The sequence below is a fragment of the Rattus norvegicus genome, chromosome 15 (genome assembly GCF_021556685.1).
Source record: "Rattus norvegicus strain SHRSP/BbbUtx chromosome 15, alternate assembly SHRSP_T2T, whole genome shotgun sequence".
Lineage (NCBI taxonomy): Eukaryota > Metazoa > Chordata > Mammalia > Rodentia > Muridae > Rattus > Rattus norvegicus.
The window spans coordinates 31,988,008-32,001,902 of record NC_141548.1 but is presented as its reverse complement, the minus strand read 5'-3'; the positions used below and the strand labels follow the sequence as shown (position 1 = coordinate 32,001,902).

At 50.9% G+C, this 13,895-nt stretch overlaps 2 protein-coding genes across 4 annotated transcripts; both read right to left on the bottom strand.

Moving 5' to 3' along the window:
• Nucleotides 1-1,584: 1,584 nt before the first annotated feature.
• On the bottom strand, nt 1,585-4,472 carry Cmtm5 (CKLF-like MARVEL transmembrane domain containing 5). 2 transcript variants are annotated; one of them, XM_087585230.1, is made up of 5 exons: nt 3,804-4,472; nt 2,751-2,903; nt 2,179-2,442; nt 1,911-1,995; nt 1,585-1,819 (listed from the first exon to the last, which is right to left on the bottom strand). In XM_087585230.1, exons 1-5 carry the CDS (start codon nt 3,927-3,929, stop codon nt 1,806-1,808), a joined length of 642 nt encoding a protein of 213 aa, XP_087441356.1. In that variant the 5' UTR covers nt 3,930-4,472; the 3' UTR covers nt 1,585-1,805.
• Nucleotides 4,473-4,729: 257 nt separating this feature from the next.
• Il25 (interleukin 25) lies at nt 4,730-13,770 on the bottom strand. Of its 2 annotated transcripts, XM_087586435.1 has the most exons (4): nt 12,953-13,770; nt 8,040-8,152; nt 7,639-7,883; nt 4,730-5,468 (listed from the first exon to the last, which is right to left on the bottom strand). In XM_087586435.1, exons 2-4 carry the CDS (start codon nt 8,046-8,048, stop codon nt 5,213-5,215), a joined length of 510 nt encoding a protein of 169 aa, XP_087442561.1. In that variant the 5' UTR covers nt 8,049-8,152; nt 12,953-13,770; the 3' UTR covers nt 4,730-5,212. The 2 variants fall into 2 exon arrangements, with proteins under 2 accessions (XP_087442561.1, NP_001178936.1); NM_001192007.2 differs by lacking the exon at nt 12,953-13,770 and having other exon boundaries at nt 4,732-5,468; nt 8,040-8,124.
• Between the last annotated feature and the right edge of the window lie 125 nt (nt 13,771-13,895).

The window sequence follows — 13,895 nt, the reverse complement described above, 5'->3', positions numbered from 1 at the left end:
TGGACATACATAGGTACATGTTCAGACCCACAGTTAGACACAAGTCCTCTCTCTCTCTCTCTCTCTCTCTCTCTCTCTCTCTCTCTGTGTGTGTGTGTGTGTGTCTGTCTGTCTGTCTGTCTCTGTCTGTCTCTCCATCTCTCTGTTTCTCTCTATCTCCCCTCCTCCTCCTCTCCCTCCTCCTCCTCTCCCTCCTCTTCCTCTTCCCCCTCCTCCTTGGACGACAAGACACACAGTTTCTCGGGGCTGGAGCTGAGGTCTCCTGCTGGACAGCAAGCCTTGCTGTCCTCTGGGCATTTGGACAAGGTTCTCCAGACCCCTTTTTTTGCCCTTTCAAACCTACAGTCTCCTCCCCACTTCCTCAGCTCAGCCTTTCCGTCTCTCCTCTGAGACTGTGATCATCCTACCTCTATCCTCCTGACCAAGGGCAGTCATCTAGACTCAAGCACAGACTGTGCAGAAAGCCCGAGTACCGTGAACAGAGTCCAGGGAAACCCGAAGTCCAGTAGGCTCCTTCCCTGGATTGACTGACTGACTGCCAGGCCTGATGAGGTAACAGAACACAGAGAGAGGAGACAGGAAATAGGAGGCAGGAAAAATCCACTTAAGGGAAATATAGCCATCCGGGAAAGAATGGTACATTCCCCAAGTTCAAGATCCAGGGAACAGTCAGGGATTGGGGCCAGAGCCCTCGAATAAAAAGCCCACCCTAAAGGAGGAAAGGCATTTCAGGAGAAGGGTAAAGCATTAGAGAGGGGGCAGGAAGTCAGATGGAATGGAACCACGTAGATGAACCATGATGGTTCCTCCAGGCAGGTGGGGAGGTACCGTCTGGACTGGACTATCATGGACCAGGCAACTACTGTCTTAAACTCCTTCCCAAGTTGGTTTGCCCTTTCAGGCCCAACTGTTACCTCTAAATCTCTGAGTTGAGCCTAGGCTCTGCAGACAGGAAACACTCAGCAAATGTGTTCTGAGAATGAGGCAAGCAAGGAACAGGGGTCGGGGTGGGGTCCACTGGCAAAGGGATAGGCCCCTTGTTTTCAGAGCTTCCAAAGGACTCAAAACTATTGTTTTAAGGCCAAGCTGTTCAAGATCCAGCTTTGCCACAAGGAAGTCACTTCCCCTAACCAAGCCCCAGTTTTCTTTCACATAGAATGAGGGCACGGGACCAGCTCATACCTAAGGACTTTTCTTCCAGGTTCTGGTAAAGACCTTTGACCGTCTTCTCCACTACGGTCTGCTGCCCAACCCTCCCCATACCACAAGGGGGAGCTCTACACAAACCCCAGAAAAGGACGGGAGCCCCTGCCTAACAGGTGTGCTAGGCAGTTGCTTGGGTCAGGAAGACCTAAACACCTCACTCTCGAACAGCCTGGCGCGTAGCATTTTGGTAATCTCACAGTCCTCCAATGTGTCAGGCTGAGGTGCAAACGTTTTTCCTTCGAAGTACGTCTTCGGAATCCATCTAACCCGTGCTCCCTCGCGCCGAAGAGAGATCTCGGCTCTCTGGAGCACGGTTCCATGAATAACTCTTAGGCTTCCTAGTCTGAATAAGTTCTAAGGAAGAAGAAGACCCACCACTAGGATTTTTTTTTTTAATTTGGGAGTGACTTGGAGGCATGGCAACCTGCCCCGACCCCCAGAACTTCACCACTTCCCACAGGTCCCTGGCATTTCTCAAGCGCACATCTCTGAAGACGTGGAGTAGATGGTGGGCACTCGGGGTTCAGTGAATTCAAAGACGACACAGATGGGCTCTATGGTTCCTTGTGTCTGGTCGTGGGAGCGAGGTAGTCCTGGAATCACTGCTGGTCCCCTGTGGAGAGGCAGCCAGGCAGGGAAACCATGTATGCAGTATCTGGGACAAGAGGTAGGGGCGTCTCCTCTCTCAGGGCGCAGACACTCACCCTCTGTGGTCCTGGGCATCAACTCAGTTCGGTAGATCTTGAACGCATCATAGGCAAAAACAGAGACCAGGATGATGCCAAAAACCTGTGGAAAGGGATGGGGGGGCGGAGGACAGCAGAGGCCATCAGACTAGGGGAGTGGGGAATGGTGCCCAGAGGTGAGAGAATAATATGTGAGCAGACACAGGCTTTGTTTGGGGACACAGGAAGTGTGCCCGTACCAACCACAAGTTCTGGGTACTGGAGAGCACTGTAGGAATGAACTCACAAAAGCAGCAATGGCAGCTCCCTCCCTCGAGGTCACAGCTGCAAAGGAGACCACCAGGAAGATGATGATGGCGCTGAGACACCGGAGGAAGTCCTGGGGAGCCAGAGGGAGAGGGAGGAGGGGTTGGAGGATGCTGGAAGGATTCATTACCCGAAGGTCTCCCAAACTAGCCGTCTTCTCCTGTCTGGTCCTCAGAGATTGAATTTCTGCCCTGGATGTCCCCAGACACATGTCAAGTACTTTCAAGGGAGTGAGCTTAGAACCCTACACAGAGGACGGAAGCAGATAAATCTAGATCAGCCAGGAGGCAAAGGGGAGACCAGTAAACATGCCACACGCAGCAGGACTGGGCTAGGCCTTTTATGTGTGGGAGAACAGGCCTCAAAGGTCTATACATCCTCCTTGACAAGGGAACTCCCATGGGTGTCCAAAGCTCACATTTGAGCGCAGGACACAACAGGAGTCAAAGGACAGCTCAGCTGTGGAAATGAAGGGGAGCCACAGGAAAACAGGGCCATCAGAGAGAAGGAGGAGACCAGGATGGGGTGAGAGAGGCAGGCATTGTTCCTTACCAGACAAGGCCAGTTAAGCCTGTCGAAGCGCTGGTAGCACTGGGTGGCGTAGAGGAAGAGGAAGGCCAGTGTGATGAAGAACTCTAGCAACGCTGCAGCCATGTAGGCAGAGATGGAGGCCGTGAAGCAAATGAAGATTATGAAGGTCAGGGCCTGTGGGGACCAAGTAGGAGGAGCTTTCTGAGGAGACCCATGCATAGGCCGGCCATGGTTTGGCTGCGGTTGGGAGCCCCTCTTCTCAGCTGGGACTTCTAGCCAGCCTCACTGAGAAGGAAGAGTTCTCAAGGAAGACAAAGAAGTGACTCATCCCAGGTGTCAGGGACCATCAAGGGCATCTCCCGTTCTCCCACTCCTGCTATTCCAGGAATCCCAGCAACTTCATCAGTTCAGCCAATCTGCACAGCCCCAGAGGAGTCCCCGGGGGGCACAGAACACAACATACACACCAACCCACAGCACCTTTGCCCCACAAAGCTGTCCCTACTCCTGGTGGCTGAAAGTCAGATGACGAGAGCAGATTCCATGCTGAGAGAGGCTTAGAAGGCAGGAGCTTGCTGCATATGGGATGGCAGAAGAGAAAGAGGCCCTGTGCTGGCCCGGTGCTCTTGCTCAGAAACCAGGGAAAGCCTGAGACTTAGATGTTAATGGGCCACGACTTGACAGATAAAGTGTGGCTGCAGGAAATCTACCCTTTTGGATACTTAAACCTAGATGTGCCAAGAAGTAGCTCTCCTAGAAGCTGGAGGGAGACAGACTGGCCTTCTTCCTGTCCGTCCTCCTACCCCCACCCATGGCTCATTCCTTTGGTATCCTAGAAAGGTATCTTTCCATCTAACTTCCGTCTGGCAGTGAATGATGCACTCCGTAGCTCTCTCAGACAGAGAAACAGCCAGAAAGCTAAGAGTTGCAGAAGGTAGGCCTGAGAGCGGAAAGACAGAAAACCTGGGGGTTGGGGGGGGCGGTGAAATGGTGAGCACAGGAGGCCAGCACAGAGCTGTGCTGGGAGCTGGGATGGCAGAGATGGGGGCACAAGCTTGGGGAGACAGCTGTTACCAGCTCAGTTTCCAGCAGGATGCCTTTGAGGGAAGACAGGAAGGTCTTGTCCACTCCGAAGCCCTGGAGTCCTGCAGCTGTTCCTTCCTCTGGGGGCCGCTCCTGACGATCCCAAACACTGAACATCTCTGTGAGGCTCACGGGACACGGACTCTCCCTCACCAGATTCCCAGCAGCCCAGGAAGGGAAACAGAAATGTGGTTAGAGAAGCAGACAGGGGCCTGAAAGTGAAGCTGGGGTCTGCTGTAGGACTCTGGGGAAAGGCAGTCCCCAGGGCAAGTTTGCCCAGATGAGCTTCACCCAGCTGCCCAGACTGGCCTGCAGGGCCCCTAGGAAGCATGGGGAGGGTGAGAGAGAGAGAGGTGGTTAACCCTCCTCTTCCTCTGGCCTAACCCACCCTGAAGAAGGAAAGAAGGAACATGGAGGGAAGACATGGGAAAGAAACCTGAGGAGTTGGGGGATTTGGGGGGGATAGGAGAGAGACAGGCAGAGCAAGGAGTTCCCAGCAACCAAAGCCTGAAGACGTTTATGCCCCCTCCCATAACCTTAACCCTCTTATTTGGCTAAGCCTTTCTCTCTTTTCCTTTAAGGGAGGTGGGAACTGGAGCCCAGCCCAGGCAGTACCCAGCTGGACCAAGCTGCAACAGCCAGAACCAGAGGACAAAGGAGGATTGTTGGGGAGACAAGGGGGCGCTGTGTGCCTACTGCAGTGCCTCAATGGGCTTCTGTCTCTCCTCCATGTTGAGCTGTCTGACCCCCCACTCTTGTGTTCAGGGATGGACCAGGGAAGGGGAGGGGTGGATGTAATGGACACCCAGGGAAGTAGGGAGAGTTGCAGAGTGGAGAAAGAGCTAGAGAGGAGAAAGGACCCGGCTGAGGACTACTACGGGATGCTCGAGTCCCACAGATGCCAAAGACAAATTAAAACCATTTTAAAACACAGACATTTATTTGGACAAATCTCTTCACGTTCAATAACAACTTTCGCCTCAGAGCCGTCTGCTTCAAAGCACCTGGCCGTGAGCAGAGTCGGCGTTCACAAATGCAATGGCAGGCAAAAGGGGCAGGGTGAAGAAAGTGCCAGTGCTGGGCTGGGGGGTTCAGAGGAAAGGAAGAACCGGGAATATGGCTTCCAGGGGTCAGCAGGCCTTTGGAGTTTGTTCCTGAGAGGAACTGCCACAACAGCGTCTTCCGGCAGCACAAGCTGAACCCATTCCTTCCCAAAAGTGCTTTTAAAAAGTGCAAAAGTCAGAGTTTCTCCCCAAGTCCTCCATCTTGTCCTAGGATCCTGCTGCTTCAGGTAGGGCTTTGGAAGGGCTTCACATCCAGGTACCCTGCCCCACTTTGGCAAGGGACCCCTGGCCCATTCTCCCAACAAGGGATCAGCCTCAGGCAGGTGGCAAGCAGGACTAAGCCATCATACGGGGCCGCACACACACACAAGCCAAGGAGACTCGGTAGAGCCTGCGCTCCAAGCAGTAACGGCCGTGGGCACCTTGCTCGCCGTGGCATGGCCGCCGGTAGAAGACTGTCTGGTTGTGGTAGAGTGGTACTGAGTTGCCCATTGGGTCCATGTGAGATCCTGTCTGTAGGCTGACGCAGTGTGGGCACAGGCATCGAGCATGGTACAGATCCTGGGGGACCCGATTCAAGTCCCTGTCCAACCTGTGGGGACAGAGCTGATCAGTCATGGAGGGACAGGCCAGAAGCAAGGGGCAGATAGGGTGGAGAAGCTGGAGGGAGGAAATGGTGTGGTTGGGGACTCAACTTCTTAAATCTGGCACCTTATACCATGTAACTTTGAATGCTACCCCTTCCTCTGTGAGATTTATTTCCTCCCACTATGAATACAGGTAGGTGACAAAAAAGTGGCTTTCCTAGTGGCCCTCAGTGCCAGGCCATAGCCATGACAGCTTCTTACAGCACAGAGAGAGGTGAAGCACGTCCTGCCAGCCTCCACCAGACCAGCACTGCACCTGTCTGATATGATGAGGGCTCTTCGTAGGAAGGTATTCCACCTTACGGTGTTTATCCAAAGTACAACTATTACGAGATTAAAAAAACAGCCGTGAGGCAGATATGGTGGTGCAGGCCTGTGATCTCAGCACTCGAGAGGCTGAGGCAAAGACTGCCATGAGTTTGAGGCTGACCTGAGCCCCACAGTCGACAGGCACATATAAAGGAATACGTAACGAACACCAAGTGTTTCCTTTTGTTCTACCCACTCCCCAGGTAGGGCTGCTTCATATCCACCTTCCAGCCACTGCCCAAGCAGGTGTTACAAGCACATTTAGGTCATGGGAAAGATTTTTTTCTTTTAACAATTCAGAAAAGCAGAAAAGGTTTGTGGCAACAACAACAACAACAACAACAACAACAACAACAACACCCCCAGAAACTAGAAAGAAGTTATTTAAAAAGTATTGTATCCAGTAGCCCAGCAGGAACACCCAATATGGTAGAACCATTTCCCATTTCCCTGGGAAACTGGGGTTCAACTGCTGCAAGCATTTTGCAAAGTAGATTCCAAAATGAATACCTTGGAATTTTGTGGTTATTATTTGTCTGTCTGTCTGTCTGAAAAACAAAAGCTTCTGCAATCCAGTAAGCATGGGGAAAACTAAATGGCTTCTTTTTGTAGACCTCTTGCCAACTCCTCTCATGTATGAAGAACATTGAATCTTCAAGAGATGAGGCTCTGTAACCTTTCACCAACCTTCTTTTTTTTTTTAAAGATTTTTTATTATATGAGTATATCATAGCTGTCTTCACACCAGAAGAGGGCATCAGATCTGATTACAGATGGTTGTGAGCCACCATGTGGTTGCTGGGATTTGAACTCAGGACCTCTGGAAGAGCAGTCAGTGCTCTTAACCACTGAGCCATCTCTCCAGCCCATTCACCAACCTTCTTGACACCATTCCTTTTATTTCTGAGAAACAGCTTTGTGGGTGGGACCAGTGCTGTGTAGAGCGTATGTCGTGGAAGGTCTGCTAAGTAAGTGGCTATCAAGGGTTATCACTGCCTTTCCCAGAAGAGGACAGGTGTAGCTGAGACACGCCCCCAAGCAGATCTCCCATGTAGCCTCTGAGACTTCTCCAAAGCATTATGAACTGGTGTCTTAGACAGGATATCAGTTAAAGCTGACCAGTTCCCTACACCAGGAATATCTCCATATCCCCTCAATAGTAAGGCTAAGCCAGGGAGACACACGAGGGGGCAGGGGTGCAAAACCATGTGAAGATACAGGAATGAAAACATTGCTTGGAGAACCTAAGAAAGACCCTAACTTGTAAATTGTTTCTCTGTCTGGCCATTTCATATCGTGGCAGACATAAAGAGTTACGATATTTATGTGGCGAACTGTGTAAAAGACTAAGAGAATCGTGGTTTTGATTAAAGAGAACAAGCCTAGGAATCTGGCCTCCCACCTGCCCCACAAGAATTGAGGGACAGCGTTTAGCACAGTGGTGCTTTGTGCCTGTGTCACATACCACTGCTTGATACTTTAGGGAAATATGAGTTATGGTGGAGACCAACCAAGAGACAGAATCAGTGTAAATGCAGGCTTTACATACGTCCTTGTGTTTAACCTATGTATTAGCCTCTAGAATATAATCCAGAGGAAAGAAGGAAGGAACTTTGAAAACAGCACCCAACATAATGAGGGCAGAGCTGAGACTCAAATTTGGGCCTGTGTAACTCCCAAACCTTTCTGGTCTGTTTAATTAATTAAAAGAGGCTGGTGGGTCAAATTGGGTGGAACTCCCCCGGCCCCTCACACATCCCCCAGGGGATACATGAATACATTCAGGAGGGGACTAAGTATACTCACTCATAGCTCCAAGGAGAGATGGCCCTGCTGTTGAGAGGGCCGTCCTTGCTGGCCCTGCAGGATTCTGGGTGGTGGGTGTGCCTCAGAGGCTCTGGGGGAGACACAGGTGCAGGGTTCCACTTCAGCCACTCCTCGGGGAATTCTTGTTGTTTGCTGGGACAGCATCTGGGTAAGTGGCTGCAGTCCTCCTGGATCCGCAAACTGACGGTGTGGGTTCCCACAACCATTGCCAAGAACGCAACAGCCTGTGAGCAAAAGCCAATGAGAAGGGTATTCTCAGGTCACCATCCTATACGAGCCCAGTCCTCCCACCCCTGAGGCCAGAGGCCTGGCAGCCTAGCCTTCCTATATACTCAGTACCGTGTCTACTCCTTTCTCATCCAGACATCAGGGCCACTCACCTGGTACATGCCGGACACTGCTCACCAGCCACAGGTACTGCCCTGCCTGACAGGCCTTCTAGAAGCAGGCTGACTGGAGCGGCTGAGGTGCCCTGGTTTTATTTTCAGCAAACCTGTTTTGTTTATTCAAATTTATTTCCACTATCTTTTAGAGGGAGTGACTTGAGATTAAAAAAGAAAGAAAGAAAGAAAAGAAAAACCAAAAGAAAAAAAAAACCCAACAACAACAAAAACCCAACCCTGGAAGTGTTCCCAAAAGCTGTTTAAATGCTACCCTCATGGAAGTTATAATGGTCATCATTATCAGCCTGGCAGCTGATTGGGCAAACTTTGTTCCTTGCACTTTCCGGGCGGGGGTCGTGGTAATAGCACTCTGCAAGTCTGTCTCTGTCTCTGTGGATTGGAATGATGAGAATCTCCCTGATGTTTGCTACCTCAAATTAAAGATGCCATGTAGGCTCCTTTCCAAAGGCACCATTCCCAAGACTTCAGCCACTCCCGCCTAGAATCTGACCTTCAGCCCTCCCTCTTCTTGTAAGATGTCTCCAACCGCCCGTCTTAATATACACGTGCCTCCTTTTCAGCTTCTTCCACCACCAACCCACTCTGTCCTCTGACTCCAGCCCTTCTGAGTATGCGTTCTCTTCACTGTCCATTACTGCCCCCCCCCATTTTCCTTTGCCTTCTCACGTTGTCACCCTGTTCCCATCCCTGTCCCCAGACTTTCCCTGACCTCTTCCTGGGATGGGGATGCAGCCCTCACCCTGCAATGCTACCAGGATGTGCCTGAAGGAGTTCTCTGGCGAGGCGGGAAAGGGTAATGGAAGAATCTGTGGGTGATTGTCTGCACTGCACAAATGAGAGAGTGGAGCATGGAGAAGAGGACACTGTGGTACCTAAGACCCAGCAGGAGGTCTCACCCCTGTTCACAGGGCCCCAGGGACAAGGCTCACAGCAAGGATAGCTGCCACTCTCAAGCCATAGGGGGCCCACTCAGCCTCTGCACTCTCATGGGGCCCTATTGGCCAGGTGGGTGTGTGTATACTCCAGACAGATTCCAAAGTCACAGGCCAATCAAGGTCCAGCCTGCTGGGGAAGACTGTGCAGAGACCAGCCAGTGTGCTTCTTCCGGGCCTTTCTCTGTCTGTCCAGGGACCTTCTGCCCCACCCCAACACACTCATACACACTGTCTCTAGAATAATGCGTGCTGATTTGCATGTGCTTTCCCTCAGAAAATACTCCTGAAGTAACCAAGGGATCAAAAAGTAAACAAAGGGAGCCAGGAATAATGCATACCAGAGAAGACCGCTCTTTCAGATGCTGTGGGACAAAACAGTCTTGGAAGCAGCGGGCAGCGGTGTCATGACAACAGAGGGCATTCTCAAAAAGTTGGAAGAAATTACTTTGGGTGAATCTTAGGGGCCCAGAACAGTGGGAGGCGTTGAGGAGAAACCATTGGTGGCCAGGGTTAGTACACTTGGGAAGAATAATAAAGCCAGGAATATCTTTAGCTGATTCCATACCCACCCTTGCCCAATGCTCCCACCCTTGTCCCAGTGCTCCCACCCTTGCCCCGTGCTCCCACCTTTGCCCCCGTGCTCCCACCCTTGCCCCAGTGCTCCTCCCACCCTTGCCCAGTGCTCCCACCCTTGTCCCAGTGCTCCCACCCTTACCCAGTGCTCCCACCCTTGCCCCAGTGCTCCCATCCTTGCCCCAGTGCTCCTGGATACCATCTCCCTTCGTGCACTGCTGGTCTTGCTCCTGTGCACTTGAGCATGCCAGACTTGGTGCTGAGCCTTAGACACAACATCTTACTATCCTGACAATAAAACCATGATGTGAACACTAAAATCCTCATGTTGGAGATGAGGAAAGCGAGACCCAACAGGATGTAATCATCTACTCAAGGTTACGCAGTGAGAAAGCATCTGAGCTGGCTTTCCAGTCCAGCCCTCAGTAACTCCAAATCTAAACTCCTAGTATGAGCCAAGCCTCAGGTGGCTGTGGATGGAAGGGGAGCCCCCAGAGAAAATGTGTTCCTGTTCCCCTGGATTTGGGCTGAACAGTGTTTCATTTGCACCTGCCCAAAGACCACAGGGCATTCCTGTCCTCTTTGGCATCCAGCCCTACTGGCTGGGATCCATTGTTCCAGCTTCCTGTTCAGCCTTTTGTCTGGCACATGGCCTCAGGTAGCTTATGGTGTTCCTTAGCAACCCCAAGCCCAAAGCAGGGTCCTTTAGAGGGCATTGTGTTTCTAAGAGAAGGATCCCTATAGGTCTCCCTAGGAAGCCGACCTTGGCCAGTGCAGAACGGGTATTCTAGGCAAGGGGAAATGATCCAAGCTTCTTATCTCAACTGTTGACACTGCAGAATGAAACTGGTCTGGACGATGGGGACATTGTTCTTCATATGAGGCATTTGGGGTTTCTCTCTGCCTCTGTACCTCAGGCCAGAGGAAGCCTCTGGAAGGAAGATGGAATATCCCTTCAATTAGTCTTCCCCAGGGTTGGCTTTCCCCATACCATGATGACCAGGCTGACCCATGAACCTATTCTCTGAACCACAGGCCCCCACCCAACCCTGCTTGCTCAGCCTCTGGCCTTATCTCGGTAGAAGCTTTGTGGGACACCTTAGGGTGACTCCCTGTCATGAGAAACATTTTCCAGAGGGTTTCCTCCTGGGTGACTACTTTTGGAATCCCTGAGTCATTTCAGCTTCCAGGGAATCCTTGAGGGGTGTGGGGGTGGTAATGGGGAGAATGCTGGGGGCGGGAGCAAAGAAAGGTTGGCCCAACATCTGACATTAGGAGTACCCTCCCAACATGTCTCTACTTGCCTGGCAGTCAAACTGGGCTGGAATTCCTACCCCATGCCTCTGGGAAAAGAGGTCAGCACCTGCCCAGAAAGAGACAGAGAAGATAGCTCTCTTCTACTTCATGCTCAGGAAAGCTCTTGGGGCTCACAGGGGGTTCAAATACAACTGTCCCTCAAAAGGGTGCTCAAGCCTGGGCCTGCTGCATTGAGATTTTCTGTTCATGACCTTGGATGCTCCTTTGCCTCCTGATTCCTTGTTGGTAGGAGTATATGTGGTATAGTGTGTGTGTGTGTGTGTGTGTGTGTGTGTGTGTGTGTGTGTGTGTGTGTCCCTGCAGTGAGTGATCTTAGAGGGGCCAAAAGGTTTAGTTGCTCTGGACCTAAGGTCCTAAAATGGTGCAACATTCACAGGATTGAGTTCATTCCTATTTGCCTTATAAGAAACCAGGAGGACTCGGGTTATTAAAATATTGAAAATGGTAAGCAGAAGCTGCTCTTCGCAATGGGGCATCCCCATCACACTTTTCTGAGAGATCCAGCAATGGCAAAGATGGGGACCTCTAACATAGTGTTCCCGCATTCCGATTTGTAGGTGATGATAGCCCTGGATACAAATTATCTTTAAAGGTTTATTTTTATTTCATTAAGTTATGTGTATTGTGTAGGGAGTACATGGATTCAAGTGCCCACAAAGAGATCCACCTGGAGCTGGGGTTACAGGCAGGTCACCTAATGTAGGGGCTGGGAAGTGAACTCGGGTCCTCAAGAAGAGCAGTATGTACTCTTAACCACGGAGCCATCTCTCCAGCACTTGAATTATTCATTGGGATTGTTAAGTACTGAGAAAACAAGCTCAGGAGATTATCTTCAAGGAGAACCCAGTTTGATCTGGGAAACACATGGGGTTATCAGATGAAGAGTGCAAGGACCCAGGGATGGCACCTTTCCAAGGCTAACCCAATGTTGCCTTCCAAGGCTAACCCAATGTTGCCCTATGTTCATTCATCCACTCACCAAATATCTACTGAGCATCTTCTGCACAGCAGACAGTGACATTCTAAGTGCTAGGAATGAAGAGGAAGACAAGAGAAACGGGCTTCTTCCTCCCAAGGGGACAGGTGAGAAACTATCAGAACGAGGCCTTCCAACTACAGTGGAAAGCACAGGGAAGAACATGAGAAGGCTCTCCCGACATTAGCAGGGAAGGCCTTTCTGGCATGATGATGGCATGGATCCGGAGGCTCTGACAACGTGAATGGAAAGCCAGGGTTGACGAGGAGACTGAGATGCAATGAGGAGGAAGATGTGGGTGGGACAAGGAGAGAGAAGACAGTTGGAAAGTTGCTGGGAAGAGGAAAGAGGGAGAAGAAGGAGTCTGGGGAGACAGAAAAGACTTCCTTCTTTGCTACTCTTTGAACATGGCCAAGCCAAACCATGGTGCAGGACCACACGAGGCTGCTGTCTACGCAAGGCATCACCCCTTCCCAGTCTGAGTTTTCTCCAACGGACGGACGGACGCTGAGGCTGGATCTCTTCCTTGTCTGAATACCTGAGTATTTGCAACCTTAAAGGAGAGGGCAGAAGTAAGGGCTTACAGAATCAGGAAAGGTTCCCGCTCCCTCAGCTAAGAACATCCAGTTTCTATGAAAGCACTGTTAGAGGAAGAAGGGGCACTTTCCTTTTATGTTCTCCTCGCCAAAGCCGACTGTTTCCTGGGAGGAATTAAACCTGCGAGGTGGCCTCTGACTTGACCAAGGTAACAGAGCTGATAAGCCAGGATTCACTCTCAAGTGGTAGAGCGCTTGCCTAGGAAGTGCAAGGTCCTGGGTTCGATCCCCAGCCCCGAAAAAAAAAATAAAAATAAATAAATAAATAAATAAATAAATAAATAAATAAATAAATAAATAAAGGAGTTTAAAAAAAAAAGACAGAAGCTGCCCTATCTAAAGTCATCTCCCAAGCTCTGGGGTCCCCACCCATCTCTCAAACTGCACCCCTGCCTGGACCTATGGCATCCTTCTGCTTAGCTTCTTCTGGCCTGCATCTATTTCTGTGTCTGTCAGAGTGTCTATGTTTCGGGACCAAGGTGTCCTGCTTACCTTTGTTTTGTGCTCGGTGACTCTAGGTAGAGTCAGTCCCTAGCAGTGCCAAGGCCGTCAGATCCTCTCCTCTAGGACCAGAGTCTAGAGGATAGAAAAGGTTCCCCTAGCGACCGCCTCCAGCCAAACTGAAACTGGGACAGAACTCTCACTCCAGATGGATCTAAACGCCTTAAAATTCCCTTTCGTTCTAATGGAGTCTGAGTATGTTGAAGGTTTCCAGCCAAGGCATGAGGTCTGCCCTCCAGCATTACTGCTCAGAGCCAGCACCGTTCACCCTGTGTTCATCCAGAAACTCTCACTGAGCCACCCCTTAGGTGCCAGCTCTCCCCTCGGCAGAGGGTTCTAGGTAAGCAGGCAGTAAACACTGTCCAGGTGGTTCTGGAAAATGCCGTGAATCCTGTGGAACACTGCGGTGGAGGAACAGTGGTCTCAAAGCCTCCAGTCCACGAAGGTCCTGAAGTAAGATTTCATATGTTCTCTCCTAAAGAGGTTAGATAGGACTAAGCTCGCTATTTTGTGCTTTTAAGTGTTCATTTGTTAAACACTGAGAAAACATTACAGCTTTCCACCTCTATTTGGCAGCTTGCTTTCTAAATACCGCCTTCCCATGTCCAAAAACAATTTGAAGAAGACAGATCTCCCTCTGAGAAGCTCTGATGTACACCTTCTCGAAGTAAAGGCCAGAGAAGAGAGCGACTGTAGAAAGGCTGGCAGGAAGAGTATAGAAAGCAAGGAGCTGGGGTTCAGCTAAAACTCCCGATTCCGGTCCCTCTGAAAGAGTTCTGTCCTCTCTGCCCACGGTCTCTCCTCCAACTGCTCCAGGAGCAGCGAGGGCCAAGCCTTAAAAGAGAGACAGGCCCGGACTGGCAAAGGAGGCGAAAAGGCGGTGCAATCGGCCAGCCTGGGATCTGGAGTTAGACGCTAAGGCTTCTCGCTCTCT